The sequence below is a fragment of the Bufo gargarizans genome, chromosome 1, assembly GCF_014858855.1.
Source record: "Bufo gargarizans isolate SCDJY-AF-19 chromosome 1, ASM1485885v1, whole genome shotgun sequence".
Lineage (NCBI taxonomy): Eukaryota > Metazoa > Chordata > Amphibia > Anura > Bufonidae > Bufo > Bufo gargarizans.
Window position 1 is genome coordinate 150230714 of NC_058080.1, and position 17418 is coordinate 150248131.

General features: G+C 43.0%; 1 protein-coding gene across 4 annotated transcripts in view; it reads left to right on the forward strand.

Annotated features, from left to right (window-relative positions):
• The window catches only part of MICU3 (mitochondrial calcium uptake family member 3), a 178467-nt gene that overhangs the window by 101456 nt on the left and 59593 nt on the right, over nt 1-17418 (forward strand). For all 4 annotated transcript variants that reach the window (XM_044299542.1, XM_044299530.1, XM_044299537.1 and 1 more), the window contains exon 6: nt 7020-7102. In XM_044299542.1, coding sequence (XP_044155477.1) covers nt 7020-7102 — 83 coding nt within the window. The remainder of the gene's footprint in view (nt 1-7019; nt 7103-17418) is intronic.

The following is a 17418-nucleotide window of genomic DNA, read 5'->3' on the forward strand; positions in this document are numbered from 1 at the left end:
GTGGATTGCTTGGATCTGAGTCTGAGGCATTGTATGTTGAGTCTAGTTTCAACTTACGATGGCCCAGAAAAGACCATTGCATTTTGAGAATATTGTATCCCAAAGCCATTGTATCTTGAGATATCACGTAGTTGGAAATTATTACTATGGAAATAGAAATACTGAGTTGTTAGTTGTTAGCAAATATAAATTAAAAGAACCTGTCACCATGAAATGCAGTGCAATCAGCAGGCATCAGGTAATAGAGCAGGAGGAGCTGAGCAGATTGATATATAGTTTTCTGGGAAAATATTCAGTATAACTTGTAATTTATACATTTATATCTCTGCTTTTTCAGATTTCCTTGTTCACAGGGGAGGCGTTATCAGTGACTGACTGCTATCTCTGTATACACAGAGAATACTATCAATCACTGATAACATCTCCCTGTGTACAGCTATCAGTGACTGACAGCTATCTCTGTATACACACTTACACAGACAATGCTATAAATCACTGATAACACCTCCTCCATGTACAGCTAAGGGTCCATTCACACGTCAGTATTTTTACCTTTCCAGATAAACGTTCCTTTGTTTCCGTTATTCCGTTTTTTGCGGATCCATTGACTTGAAAGTCGAAAGACGGACAGAAAGTAGGACAAGCTTAATTTTTTTTTTAGGATTCGCATACTCGAAAATAGGAAAACGGAATGGATTCCGTGATTCGGACAGCACTATGATTGGTGTCTGCATTTTTGCAGAGGCAATTGAAATTAATGGATCCGAAAAAACGTTCCGATTTAAATTGGAACGGAAACGGAGTGTTATAACGGACGTGTGAATAGACCCTTACAGTGACTCACAGCTATCTTTGTATACACACTTACACAGAGAGTGCTATCAATCACTGATAATACCTTCTACACGAACAGTGAAATCACAAATAGCAGAAATATAAACGTATAACTGACACTTTGTAGGGTACTTTCACACTAGCGGCAAGGAACACCTGCAGGCTGTATTATAGTCAGTGGGACCGGAGCAGTAGTCCGGGGGCACGCGTGCACTATCGGCAGCACGGATCCGACAGGCTGTTCACCCACCGGAACAGGCTGCCAGAGTTCCTTGCCACTAGTGTGAAACTAGCCTTAGTGAACCTTTTCCCATAAAACTATATATCAATCTGCTCAGCTCCTCCTGATCTATAACATGCTGCCTGCAGATTGCACTGCATTTAGTGGTGACAGGTCCTCTTGAAGACTGAGGAAGGACAAAAGCATAAAACTTGGCTCCTTCAGACGATGAGTTAATCTGGTATGGCTAATTGAAAAGCTCTCAGTACACAAAGTGGCCCATAAAGCAATAGTAGCTTTAACCATGTACTTAAGAGTTGGATAATCCTAATTAACTGCAGCAGCGATTTTGCAGCAAAGACGACTCCATTTTTAGCCTTTGGACTTCAGGTATACAGTATTTTAATGCTTTGAAATTGTGATGCTGTTTAAAAGAAAAAAAAAGAAAAAGCTTTAGAGCATAATTGTATCGTACACACCTTTTGACATGTCATAGAGCAGCACAGTGGGTCAGTGGTTAGCACTGGTGCCTTGCAGCCCTGAGGTTCTAGGTTGGAATCTGACCAAGGACCAACATCTGCATGTAGTTTGTATGTTCTTCTCGTGTTTGCATGAGTTTCCCCCGGGTACTTCGGTTTCCTCTCACACTCCAAAGACATACTGATAGGGAATTGTGAGCCCCACTGGGGACAGCATGATGCTAATGTCTATAAAGTGCTGCAGAATATAGTAGCGCTATATAAATTAGTAAAATAATAGAGATGTGTCTGTATGGATTGAAATGGGTTTGCAAAAGAAAAAAGCCATTTGAAGATGTATAAAAAAAAAAGCTATAGACCCCATAGCAAATATTCACATGCAATAGATTAAGGCTACATGCAAACCACCGTGTGCCCCCCGTGGCCGTATTGCAGCCCGCATACAGTGGGTCCGCAATACACAGGCACCGGCCGTGTGAATTCTGCATCACTGACCGCGGACCCATTCACTTGAATGGGTCCGCAATCATGGAGATGCGGAACAGAGGCACGGATTGGAACCCCACAGAAGCACTACGGAGTGGTGTTTGTGGCCGTGCCATCGCACCGCAAAAAAGTAACGCATGCACTACTTTTTTGTGGTGCGGTCCGTCTGATGCGGATCGCGGACTCCATTCGGGTGAATGGGTCCGCGATCCACATGCGGCTGCCCCACGGTCTGTGACCGTGCATAGCAGACCCCAATTTGGAGTCCGCAGCATCGGCACAGAGCCCTAACGTTCGTGTGCATGTAGCCTAAAGGTATGCTGACACATGGCGGCACATTTTTGGATTTTCAGCTGCAGAAATTTTAGGCGGAAAATCCATATCTTATTGCAGTACCAGCAAAGTGGATGGGATTTTAGTAAATCTCATCCAAGTGTGAATTGACCTGCAGTTCAGATTTAAAAAACGCCACATACACCTCTGGGCACAATATTATAATTTTTTTATCATTGCATTGTACTTGTTTTGAGCTAAAATCATTTTATTAATTGGTCTTTATTAAAAATATGCAATCCTTTTTTGTGTAGAAAGATGAGATGCTGTACCATTTACTGTCTTTTCCGTCATCTGGGGAGCTGGCAAGCTCCTTATCGCTGCTCTCTGACCTTATAAACACTTATTATAGCTCAATTATTATCTTACTGCTAAGTATGTGGCTTAAAGTAGTGCTCATGACCTTTTACTAAATTAACCACTTCAACCCCCCTAGCTGAAACCCCCTTAATGACCAGGCCACTTGTTACACTTCTGCACTACACTACTTTCACCGTTTATTGCTCGGTCATGCAACTTACGACCCAAATGAATTTTACCTCCTTTTCTTCTCACTAATAGAGCTTTCATTTGGTGGTATTTCATTGCTGCTGACATTTTTACTTTTTTTGTTATTAATCGAAATTTAACGATTTTTTTGCAAAAAAATGACATTTTTCACTTTCAGTTGTAAAATTTAGCAAAAATAAAACACATCCATATATACATTTTTCGCTAAATTTATTGTTCTACATGTCTTTGATAAAAAAAAATGTTTGGGTAAAAAAAAAATGGTTTGGGTAAAAGTTATAGCGTTTACAAACTATGGTACAAAAATGTGAATTTTGTCACAAGTTAGTGGAAAATTATGATTTTTCTTTTTTTTTTTCTTACAAAGTCTCATATTCCACTAACTTGTGACAAAAAATTTAAAATTCTAGGAACTCGCCATGCCCCTCACGGAATACCCTGAGGTGTCTTCTTTCCAAAATGGGGTCACTTGTTGGGTAGTTATACTAACTATACTAACTTGGGTAGTTTGCAATAAAAATCTGTAAAAAATGACCGGTGAAATCCGAAAGGTGCTCTTTGGAATGTGTGCCCCTTTGCCCACCTAGGCTGCAAAAAAGTGTCACACATCTGGTATCGCCGTACTCAGGAGAAGTTGGGGAATGTGTTTTGGGGTGTCATTTTACATATACCCATGCTGGGTGAGATAAATATCTTGGTCAAATGCCAACTTTGTATAAAAAAATGGGAAATGTTGTCTTTTGCCAAGATATTTCTCTCACCCAGCATGGGTATATGTAACATGACACCGTATCACCAACTTCTCCCGAGTACGGCGATACCAGATGTGTGACACTTTTTTGCAGCCTAGGTGGGCAAAGGGGCACACATTCCAAAGAGCACCTTTCGGATTTCACCGGTCATTTTTTACAGATTTTGATTGCAAACTACTTCTCACGCATATGGGCCCCTAAAATGCCAGGGCAGTATAACTACCCCACAAGTGACCCCATTTTGGAAAGAAGACACCCCAGGGTATTCCGTGAGGGGCATGGCAAGTTCTAGGAACTCGCCATGCCCCTCACGGAATACCTTGGGGTGTCTTCTTTCCAAAATGGGGTCACTTGTGGGGTAGTTATACTGCCCTGGCATTTTAGGGGCCCATATGCGTGAGAAGTAGTTTGCAATCAAAATCTGTAAAAAATGACCGGTGAAATCCGAAAGGTGCTCTTTGGAATGTGTGCCCCTTTGCCCACCTAGGCTGCAAAAAAGTGTCACACATCTGGTATCGCCGTACTCGGGAGAAGTTGGTGATACGGTGTCATGTTACATATACCCATGCTGGGTGAGAGAAATATCTTGGCAAAAGACAACATTTCCCATTTTTTTATACAAAGTTGGCATTTGACCAAGATATTTATCTCACCCAGCATGGGTATATGTAAAATGACACCCCAAAACACATTCCCCAACTTCTCCTGAGTACGGCGATACCATATGTGTAAAACTTTTTTGCAGCCTAGATGCGCAAAGGTGCCCAAATTCCTTTTAGGAGGGCATTTTTAGACATTTGGATCCCAGACTTCTTCTCACGCTTTCGGGCCCCTAAAATGCCAGGGCAGTATAAATACCCCACATGTGACCCCATTTTGGAAAGAAGACACCCCAAGGTATTCAATGAGGGGCATGGCGAGTTCATAGAATTATTATTGAATGGAGCCTTACAGGGAGGTGATCACCCATATAGACTCCCTGATCACCCCCCTGTCATTGATCAGCCCCCTGTCATTGATCACCCCCATGTAAGGCTCCATTCAGACGTCCGTATGATTTTTACGGATCCACGGATACATGGATCGGATCCGCAAAACACATACGGACGTCTGAATGGAGCCTTACAGGGGGGTGATCAATGACAGGGGGGTGATCAGGGAGTGTATATGAGGTGATCACCCCCCTGTCATTGATCACCCCCCTGTAAGGCTCCATTCAGACGTCCGTATGTGTTTTGCGGATCCGATCCATGTATCCATGGATCCGTAAAAATCATACGGACGTCTGAATGGAGCCTTACAGGGGGGTGATCAATGACAGGGGGTGATCAGGGAGTGTATATGAGGTGCTCACCCCCTGTCAGGCTCCATTCAGACGTCCGTATGTGTTTTGCAGATCCGATCCATGTATCCTTACTGAATGGAGCCTTACAGGGGGGTAATCAATGACAGGGGGTGATCAGGGAGTGTATATGAGGTGATCACCCCCCTGTCATTGATCACCCCCCTGTAAGGCTCCATTCAGACGTCCATATGCGTTTTGCGGATCCGATCCATGTATCCGTGGATCCGTAAAAATCATACGGACGTCTGAATGGAGCCTTACAGGGGGGTGATCAATGACAGGGGGGTGCTCAGGGAGTCTATATGGGTGATCACCCCCCTGTAAGTCTCTATTCAGACGTCCATATGCGTTTTGCGGATCCGATCCATGTATCCGTGGATCCGTAAAAATCATACGGACGTCTGAATGGAGCCTTACAGGGGGGTGATCAATGACAGGGGGTGATCAGGGAGTGTATATGAGGTGATCACCCCCTGTCATTGATCACCCCCCTGTAAGGCTCCATTCAGACGTCCGTATGTGTTTTGCGAATCCGATCCATGTATCCGTGGATCCGTAAAAATCATACGGACGTCTGAATGGAGCCTTACAGGGGGGTGATCAATGACAGGGGGGTGATCAGGGAGTCTATATGGGGTGATCAGTGGTTCATAAGGGGTTAATAAGTGACAAGGGGGGGGTGTAGTGTAGTGGTGTTTGGTTCTATTTTACTGAGCTACCTGTGTCGATCCAAGCAAAAGGGTCCACCAGAGGACCAGGTAGCAGGTATATTAGACGCTGTTATCAAAACAGCGTCTAATATACCTGTTAGGGGTTAAAAAAAATCGCATCTCCAGCCTGCCAGCGACCGATCGCCGCTGGCAGGCTGAAGATCCACTCGCTTACCTTCCGTTCCTGTGAACGCGCGCGCCTGTGTGCGCGTTTACAGGAAATCTCGGCTATCGTGGGAGGACGCGTATATGCGTCCACCCAGAAGAGCAGGGCCGCCGCCAGGACGCAATCCTGCGTACGGCGGTCCTGAGCAGGTTAAAGAAAAGGGTTATTAGATGACCGGCAAATAGTAAAAGTGAAAGTACCTGTGACACAGCTAGAAAAACAGTTAATCCGTTGTGACAGAATGGCTCAATATTTTTAATAAAGGCCAATTGAAAATAAGATTTTTTGCCAAAAATTTGTAGAATGCAGACATGAACAAAAATTGCCTCCAAAGCTGTACATAGCCTTTAAAGGGGTTGTCTCACTTCAGCAAATAGCATTTATTATGTAGAGGAAGTTAATACAAGCCACTTACTAAAGTATTGTTATTACACATATTGCTTCCTTTGCTGGCTGGATTCTTTTTTTATAACTTTATTTACTGGTCATTTCCATGGTTACAACCACCCTGCAATCCAGCAGTGGTGGTCGTACTTGAACACTTATAGAAAACAGAGGTAGCCTATGTGAGCTCCCATGGTCCTGGCCACCAGAGAGGCTGGTGCTTTATCCTATAGTGTACAAGCACGACCACCACTGAGGGATTGCAGGGTGGTCGTAACCATGGAAACGAGCAGTGTATAATGTGATGGATCCAGCCGGCAAAGGAAGCAATATGGATAATCACAATACATTAGTAAGTGCGCTGTATTAACTTTCTCTACATGATAAATGCCACTTGCTGAAGTGACACAACCCCTTTAAATCTGCAGAAAGTTAACAGCAAAATCTGTGACACATCCTCATGCAGATTTTGCTGTGGACTTTGCAGCAGAATCATAGGAAAATCTATTACGTGCGGGCCTTACCCTGAGGGTATGGATTCACTTTATTTGCATGAATATACAGGGAAAGCTCCCAGCACATATGTCAGTGGCATATGTCGAAGCTTTCCATTCGAGCTTTATGTTAGGAAATCCTTCTATTGTATACCTCTGACTGAAGGCTCAAATGTAATATGAATAGATCCTTAAGGTCTATGTGTCAGCCATGAATGTTACAACGTATCCTAATTTTTGAGCTATACATACATGCAGGGGGTATATGTATTGCTTTTTCATATTGCCCTTTAATACACTCTGCAGAACCCCATGCCGGATTCAAGATTGCATTCAACATGTTTGACACAGATGGGAATCAGATGGTGGACAGAGAGGAGTTCTTGGTGGTAAGTTTCATAGTTCCTATACCAGATCATGGAATTTGAACTGCAGTCCATGCAGCAGGTAGATATTCTGATATATACATAGCTTGTTGCCTAAGTCCACATGAGAAGAAGACACCTGCCCCATTGATGCCATCTCTTGCTTCAGCCTTTCAGCAGCTTGCTCCGTAGGCTCAGTTCTTCCCTCCTTTAAACGTAACCACATCACAAGTTCTAATAATTATCACAAGATAAAATATGTTTTAAGTCAGTAACTAGGACAGATTAAAATGTCCAGATGTGAAGGAGCTAATTACAGGTAAGTGGATGAACATGAAAGGGCGTCCAGCTGCATAAGGGTAGGCGTTCTTCACTTTGTTCCGATGGGGCTGGACAGATTAATGTTTACTGGGTATTCTTTATCAGCTTCCTATTTCTAGTGGATAATTTCTTTTTTAACAGTATTTCAGACAGGATTGTCTGTAATCAAAGTGTAAAGCATGCCTCACTCCAACATCAAAAGGCTTCCGAACAAGATCAGAGAATTCTCTATTGAAGTAAATATAAGGTTATGTGAAGATATATAATGCTGTGACGTCTATTTAAATGGAACATGTCAATAGCTGTAAAAATACATTCTTTGGATGATAATTACCAGCTATTTTGTACAAACGTCACCCTGAAGACTCAAGCATATTTCCATTACTGAGAAGAAGTAGACCTGTAGTATTGTATATTTTTAGCTTTAGTATAGTATAGTAGAGTATAGACTTAGTATTAGAATTCCGTAAAAAGCTGTTCCCCTTCTTATAGTTGGAATCCTTTTCTTCATAAGCAAGAACAGGTAATATTTAATAAAATCTATACAATATTTCACAAAAGTGAGCACCTCCCTATTTTTGTAAATATTTTATTATATCTTTTTATGGGACAACAATGAAGATCAGACACTTTGATACACTGTAGTCAGTGTACAGCTTGTATAACAGTGTACATTTGGTGTGCCCTCAAAATAACTCCACACACAGCCATTAATGTCTAAACTGCTGGCAACAAAAGTGAGTACACCCCTAAGTGAAAAAGGCCAAATTGTGCCCATTAGCCATTTTCCCTCCCTGGTGTCATGTGACTCGTTTAGTGTTACAAGGTTTCAGGTGTGAATGGGGAGCAGGTGGGTTACATTTAGTGTTATTGCTCTCACACTCTTTCATACTGGTCACTGGAAGTTCAACATGGCACCTCATGGCAAAGTACTCCCTAAGGATCTGAAAAAAAGAATTGTTGCTCTACATAAAGATGGCCTAGGCCAGTGGTGGGCAAACTTTTTTTGTCAACTGAGCCAAATTTCGCCAAAACCACAATTGAAATTTCTTTTGAGAGACACATTTTTAAAACCTAAAATATTGCGTCAACAGTACCATTGAGGACTATTAGGGCTCATGCACATGACCGTGTGCCCGCCGTTGCCATATTGCAGGCCGCATACGGCGCGTCCGCAATACACGGGCACTGGCCGTGTGCAGCCCGCATCAAGGACCCATTCACTTCAGTGGGTCCAGGATCCGGGATATGAGTGCTACAGTGTGCTTCCGTGGTGCTTCTGGCTGTGCCTCCGCACCGCAAAAAAGTAGCGCATGCACTACTTTTTTGCGGTGCGGAGGCACAGCCAGAAGCACCATAAGATGCTATATATGTGCCCTCCACAGATATCCCCCTTAAGTGCCCTCCACAGATATCCCCCTTAAGTGCCCTCCACAGATATCCCCCATAAGTGCCCTCCACAGATATCCCCCATAAGTGCCCTCCACAGATATCCCCCATAAGTGCATTCTAGTAAGTAAAGTAATGTATCAGTGGGGGGAAGGGAGGAGGCAGGGACACTTGCGGCGGGGCCGGTGCAGTGCCCGGCGCTGTGCACACACCGGGGGCTGCTCCTACCTTTCTGCTGCAGGACACACGCACACTGCATCAAATTGGTCTGTATAGCTGTCATCCCAGAAGGAAGGCTCTTCTAAAGATGATGCACAAAAAAAGCCCACAAAAAGTTTGCTGAAGACAAGCAGACTAAGGACATGGTTTACTGGAACCATGTTCTGTGGTCTGATGACACAAACTTATTTGATTCAGATGGTGTCAAGCGTGTGTGGCGGCAACCAGGTGAGGAGTACAAAGACAAGTGTGCCCTGCCTACAGTCAAGCATGGTGGTGGGAATGTCATGGTTTGGGGCTGCATGAGTTCTGCTGGCTGCGGGGAGCTACAGTTCATTGAGGGAACTATAATGCCAACATGTACTGTGACCTACTGAATCAGAGTGTGATCCCTTCCCTTCGGAAACTGGGCCGCAGGGCAGTATTCCAACATGGTAAAGACCTCAAACACACCTCCAAGATTACCATTGCCTTGCTAAAAAAAACTAAGGGTAAAGTTGCTGGACTGGCCAAGCATGTCTACAGACCTAAACCCTATTGGGCATCTGTGGGGCATCCTTAAACAGAAGGCGGAAGAGCACAAGGTCTCTAACATCCACCATCTCTGTGATGTCGTTATGGGGGAGTGGAAGAGGATTCCATTGGCAACCTGTGAAGCTCTAGTGAACTGCATACCCAGAGTTAAGGCAGTGCTGGAAAATAATGGTGGACACACAAATATTGACACTTTGGGCAGAGTTTAGCCATTTTAATCTTAGGAGTGTCAGAGAGTTGAACCGGCACTCAAAACATTCCGAGATTATGTGGAAACATACGAATTTATTATATAGTAAAACCGCAATGTACCTAGGTACTATACATCTAATTGATAAAAATATATAATTGATACAAATATATAGTTGATAAAAATTCATAAATTAAAAAACATCATTTAATCACTCTAGGTGGGGCAGGTGCCATGTAATCAGTCCATATATATAGGGCTTCTTGTCTTTGTGTGGAGGGACACAATTTCTACGTAGTCCCAAGCTTTCAGAGTCAATAAAGTTCACCCGTTTTATAGAAAATATGATGTACACATTTAGTACTCGCGATACGTTGCGCTGATCAAAAACCTTTTTGCGTGTAGAGGTTCTTTCAGTGGCGTCCCACAGCTCCACCACACTCCAGCAATGTTGGTTTCGTTTTGCAGCGTCTGTCGAAACGCATCTGAGCGGAACACCTCCCCGCTGATCTATCAGTCTGATAGATCAGCGGGGAGGTGTTCCGCCCAGACGCGTTTCGAAAGACGCTGCAAAACGAAACCAACATTGCTGGATTTCTACCTATACAAACATGTCTCTATAGAGAACCAAAGTAGAATTCCACCTGGAGTGATTAATTGATGTTTTTTAATTTATGAATTTTTATCAACTCTATATTTGTATCAATTATATATTTTTATCAATTAGATGTATAGTACCTAGGTACGTTGCGGTTTTACTATATAATAAATTTGTATGTTTCCACATAATCTGTTTTGAGTGCCGGTTCAACTCTCTGACTATACAATTAAGAACAAGGGGTGTTTCTTTTCCACAGTGAGCCATCTGTATACCGTATTCAACCTTAGGCCGAATGCACACGGCCGGTAACACGGGCTGGATTCCTGCTGAGAGCAGGAGCGCACAGCGTCATTGGTTGCTATGACACTGTGCGCTTCCTGCTACCGCCACAGTACAGTAATACACTGGTATGATCTATACCAGTGTATTACTGCACTGCGGCGGCAGCAGGAAGCGCACGGCGTCATAGCAACCAATGACGCCGTGCGCTCCTGCTCTCAGCAGAAATCCAGCCCGTGTTACCACGGACCGCTCACGGCCGTGTGCATTTGGCCTTAGGAATGTACTCACTTTTGTTGCCAGTGGTTTAGGCTACTTTCACACTGGCGTTTTGGCTTTCCGTTTGTGAGATCCGTTCAGGGCTCTCACAAGCGGTCCAAAACTGATCAGTTTGCATTCTAATGCATTCTGAATGGAAAAGGATCCGCTCAGAATGCATCAGTTTGCCTCCGTTCCGTCTCCATTCCGCTCTGGAGGCGGACACCAAAACACTGCCTGCCGCGTTTTGCTGTCCGCTTGACGAAACTGAGCCAAACGGATCCGTCCTGGCGCACAATGTAAGTCAATGGGGACGGATCTGTTTTCTGTGACACAATCTGGCACAATAGAAAACTGATCCGTCCCCCATTGACTTTCAATGGAGTTCATGACGGATCCGCCTTGGCTATGTTACAGATAATACAAACTGATCCGTTCATGACGGATGCATGTGGTTGTATTATTTTAACGGATCCGTTTTTGCAGATCCATGACGGATCCGTCCAAAACGCGAGTGTGAAAGTAGCCTTAGACATTAATGGCTGTGTGTTCAGTTATTTTGAGGGCACACCAAATTTACAATGTTATACAAGCTGTACACTGACTTGTAAAGTCCTTGTAAAGTACATGTACTTTACATTGTATTAAAGTGTCATATCTTCAGTGTTGTCCCATCAAAAATGTGAGGGGTTGTAGTACTCACTTTTTATGAGATAATGTATATATTTGACATTTGCTATTTATTAAGTTTTCTCACTCTAAAGGCTATGGACACCTTCAGGTGCCTTTTTATGATTGTATTTCACTAATTTGGGCTAAAACTCTTTTTCAAATGGTCTTTATTAAAAATGTTCAGGCGTTTCTGATACAAGGATTAAAAATCTGTCTGTTTGCAAGCTGTCAACGGTTTGTTTTCTTTGAATCCAGTCATCTGACGCTCCTATGTAGCTCTTATCTCTGATCATTTTAATAAGAATTGAGCTATAATTAGTGTTTATGAGGTCAGGAGATTAGAGATAAGAGCTGCACATAAGCCAACTGGTTCAGGACCCGACTAGAGGGACGGCCATATGAGGAGGTAAGTTCTAGACTTGACAGTGGCGAATCAATGGATGTCGTGTTTCTGGACTTCTCTAAAGCATGTCACACTGTACAGCATAAAAAGTTAGTATATAAGATCAGAATGCTTGGACTGGGAGAAAAGGTCTGTATGTGGGTAAGTAACTGGCTCAGTGATAGAAAACAGAGGGTGGTTATTAATGGTACACACTCAGATTGGGTCACTAGTGAAGTATCTCAGGGGTCAGTATTGGGCCCTATTCAATATATGTATTAATGATCTTGTAGAAGGCTTGAACAGTAAAATAGAAATTTTAGCAGATGACACAAAACTGTGTAAAGTAATTAAAGGGGTCCTGCAGTTTGTTTAAACTGATGATCTATCCTCTGGATAAATCATCAGCATCTGATCGGCCGGGTGTCCAACACCCGGAACCCCTGCCGATCAGCTGTTTGAGAAGGCAGCGGCGCTCCAGTAGCGCTGCAGCCTTCTCACTTTTTACCGCAGGCCCAGTGACGTCACGATTAGTATCAACTGGCCTGGGCGCGGCTAAGCTCTGTTCACTTGAATGGAGCTTAGCCCCGCCCAGGCCAGTTGATACTAGTCGTGACATCACTGGGCCTGTAGTAAACACTGAGAAGGCCGTGGAGCACCGCTGCCTTCTCAAACAGCTGATCGGTGGGGGTCCCGGGAGTCTGACCCCCACCAATCAGATGCTGATGATCTATCCATAGGATAGATCATCAGTTTAAACAAAGTGCAGAACCCCTTTAACACGGAAGAGGACAGTATACTGCTACAAATTGATCTGGATAGATTGGAGGCTTGGGCAGATAAGTGGCAGATGAGGTTTAACACTGACAAATGTAAGGTTATGCACATGGGAAGGAATAATGCAAGTCACCCGTACATACTAAATAGTAAAACACTGGGTAACACTGACATGGAAAAGGACCTAGGAATTTTAGTTAACAGCAAACTAAGCTGTAGAAACCAGTGTCAGACAGCTGCTGCCCAGGCCAATAAGATAATGGGTTGCATTAAGAAGGGGCATAGATGCCCGTGATGAGAACATAGTCCTGCCACTTTACAAATCACTAGTCAGACCACACATGGAGTACTGTGTATAGTTCTGGGCTCCTGTGTACAAGGCAGACATAGCAGAGCTGGAGAGGGTACAGAGGAGGGCAACTAAAGTAATAACTGGAATGGATGCACTACAGTACCCTGAAATATTATCAAAATTAGGGTTATTTACTTTAGAAAAAAGACGACTGAGGGGAGATCTATATGTATAAATATATCATGGGTCAGTACAGAGATCACTCCCATCATCTATTTATCGCCAGGACTGTAACTGTGACGAGGGGACATCCTCTGCGTCTGGAGGAAAGAAGGTTTGTACACAAACATAGAAGAGGATTCTTTACGGTAAGAGCAGTGAGACTATGGAGCTCTCTGCCTGAGGAGGTGGTGATGGTGAGTACAATAAAGGAATTCAAGAGGGGCCTGGATGTATTTCTGGAGTGTAATAATATTACAGGCTATAGCTTCTAGAGAGCGTTGAACGAGGGAGTTATTCTGATTGGAGTCGGGAAGGAATTTTTTCCCCCTAAAGTGGGGAAAATTGGCTTCTACCTCACAGGGCTTTTTTTGCCTTCTTCTCAATCAACTTGCAGGATAACAGGCCGAACTGGATGGACAAATGTCTTTTTTCGGCCTTATAAACTATGTTACCTGACCTCTTTCTTTTTTAGTATTGGTTTGGTTGCTTTAGTTTAGAATGATTCTACCTGTTCTGTAACAGAAAGCAGCTCCTGTGTACTGCCTGCTGGTGGAGAGCTTGTGCTTACATACAATAGCCAATCTGATCATGCCGAGCTGCATGAGAGAGGCTGCAGCAGGAGGTTGTCAGAATTACCTATAGACAGTGCAGTTACCTTGGATTAATAAAAAAATATAAAACAGTGAGCCCTGAAAAAAAAAATATACCATGTATGCTTTACCATGAGGAGGGACCGATCACAACTGGACATCTGCATTAGATAGCCCAATTCTTCCATTTGAAAAGAACAGATGTTATGCCTGGGATCCTGAATGTTACATCATTTAAAGGGGCTGTACTAAGATTGACACGTCACCTACCAAAGGATAGGTAATAAGAGTCTGATCAGTGGGGATCCAACAGCTGGAACCCCCACCATTTATGACAAGCCATTGGAGTGGTGGTCAAGCATGCAAACTGCTGCTCTGTTGAATTTCTATGGTTCTGCTGAAGCTGAGTGCAGTGCTCGGCTATCCTCACCAGGCCCATACACTTTCAATGGAGCTGTAGTGTGCATGCCTGAGCCCTGCTCTATTCAATTAATGGAGGCAGGACACAATATCCCAGACAGGTTCATGAGAGTTAGGAATGATATGGATTGGGTATTGAGATGCAATATTTTAACTGAACTGTGGCCTATGTCGTCTTATGCATGTCCGTAGGTACATTGAATGAAATTGTTTCCCAGGGACAACAAACTGTTGGGTGTAGATTCTGGGCAGGCGAAGTTATACTGGTGTTGAACTTGGTGTTATTGTCATGCCAAAAGCGTGTAGAAATTCCTGAACAACTGACAGCTTAGTGTTGGCATCACTCCCACACACAAATACATTCACTAAAGCCAGGAAAGCTTACAGACCCATCCCATAGTAAACACTACCGCGCTTCGAGTGTGACTGTGAAATACTGTATGGAGGTATTCCAGGTAATTGTACATATAGTACTTCTCAGCCTCCAGATGGTGCTTTCTCAAGCTTTCATGATTAACGGTTTCATATTCATCTTAGATTGGGCTCCCAGTTTAAGATACAATTTTCATGATAAAACCCATTTCCATATGGCCTGTAAGGGTATACAGTGGTCAAAGGTACTTGGCACCTCTTCTATGAACCAGGCTAAACATTCGCTTGCACTCTTGGGGTGCACAACATGTCCACATATTACATGTAGACCATTGATAAATGACTGCCAGCAGTAGCTTCGCCCATTGGTAACAACTGATTGCTAGGGCTTTCTAAGTATAAGGCTGGGAAAAGGACTTGAAAGTTAAAGGGGTTGTCTCATCAAAGACAATGGGGGCATATCGCTCAGATATTGCCCCATTGTCTTATAGGTGCGGGTCCCACCACTGGGACCTGCAAAATATATCGTCCTCCAACACTTTCGGGCTCCGTTCTCGATATAGGTGCGGGTCCCAGCTGTGGGACCCGTACCTATAAGACAATGGGGGCATATTCTAGCAATATGCCCCCACTGTCTGTGATGATACAACCCCTTTAAAACTAGTCTGCCACCAGGCACAGTTTGAATAAGAGAATAACTTGCTTGGATAATTTTTAGTTTGCTGATTTTTCATGTACAATCTCTTCAAATTATATGACTTTGATTGTTTAAATTGTACTTGAGTGTACTTCTGCATGTAAGGCGTTGTTAGATTTCTTTCTATCAGTTTTTGCTATTAAAATTAGTCCGGTTAGCTTATCTCCTTCTGTTTGACCTAACCAAAATTTCTCAAATAGTCTTAGCAACAATGTGAGAAAATTCTTCACTGACTAGTCTGTCTTCCTCATACTGAGTAACATTACTCATTGCAAGGTTGGCTCCGACTATAAACCTCCAGATCATGGTTCCTTTTTGCTAACAGATACAGTAAAACAGCTGCAGAAACTTCTTTGCCATCATTTTCACACTAAAGAACCTGGTGAAACCCAGGAATATCCCATGGTCACAGGCATATAGAAACTTAGTTTTATTGATACTGATGAACTATGTTATTTTTGACCTTTCCATACAGTTTTATACTGAAATCTGTTCTCATTTTCTGATGTAATGTTAGGAACCATAAGTATGCTCCTGGTTTATACTATTCTCTATTGTTTAATCTATATATACTTTTACATGACCTCCTTAAAGGGTTTCTGTCATGAGAAATAACGTTATGTAGCTGACTGACATTAGCGATGTGCTGATGTCAGCAGTACATAACATTCTCTTAAAATAAAGACTTTTAAAATATGCTAATGAGCCTCTAGGTGCTATTAGGGCGTTGCTTCAGCACCTACAGGCTCGGTCTACGCACCCCTTGGCACGCCCAGGTTCAGTTTATTGACTTTCGAGTCCTCCTCAGTGTCCCGTAAATCCTGGCCTGAGACGTCCAGTTTGGTGCAGGTGCAGTGAGGAAGCCGCAGAAAGGACCACGTCCTTCACTTACTGCGTATGCGCCGAATACTAAAGGGGACGGTGCAGGCGCGGTATTTACAGGACGATGAGGAGAACTCGAAAGTCAATGAACTGGACCTGGGCATGCCAAAGGGTGCGTAGACCGAGCCTCTAGGTGCTGAAGCAACACCCTAATAGCACCTAGAGGCTCATTAGTATATTCTAAAAGTTTATTTTAAGAGAACGGCGGCAGGAAGGGAGTTATAAAGCATACTGTTATGTACTGCTGACATCAGCACATACATCTAATATCAATGTAAACTAGCTGAAAAATTTTTGTTTCTCCATCCCAATAAAATATTTTTCATCTATTTTTTCTAATTCTGTTCCTTAAAGTGAACCTGTCCCCTTGAAAATGCAGTGTAATCTACTACCATCATGTTATAGAGCAGGAGGAGCTGAGCAGATTGATATATAGTTTTATGTGAGAGGCTTCCATCAGATGTGTGTGCCAGGAAATATCAGTATCTTCAAACTATGGCAGCATTAACTTTTTATGTATGCCTTGGTGTATAACAGGAGGAACACAGAGGTACAGGAGGCCTTTAAGAAGTCTTTGGGTGCCATGTTACAGTTCCGTACAACTTTCAAGTTGCCATAGTGGATTTCTGTGCATGAGCCTTTAGCTTCACGACCCAACATTTACCTAAATATTCAGGGTCCTCAATGGATTTTCTTTAAATTTGTAAACCGTTTTTTTTTTAACCATCAGTTCTACTTTTTGAATGGGGCATGGGGATGTTGTTCAACAAAGCACCTGGACCAGAAGAAATTTTTTGTAGAATATTTATCCATAGCACACAGTCCTAAACAAGAGGGTCAATGGAGCTTTTATCCAAGGTAGGATAGACCAAACCAGCCTGGTGCTTCTCACTGTAAAATATTGTTGATTCTTGCTATATACACTGAGCAAAAATATATACGCAACACTTTCGGTTTTGCTCTTATTTTGCATGAGCTGAACTGAAAAATCTGAAACATTTTCTACATACACAAAAGACCCATTACTCTCAAATATTGTTCACAAATCTGTCTAAATCTGTGTTAGTGAGCACTTCTCCTTTGCAAGATAATCCATCCCACCTCACAGGTGTGGCATATCGAGGTGCTGATTAGACATGAATATTGTACAGGTGTGCCTTAGACTGCCCACAATAAAAAGCCACTCTGAAATGTGCAGTTTGATCACACAGCACAATGCCACAGATGTTGCAACATTTGAGGG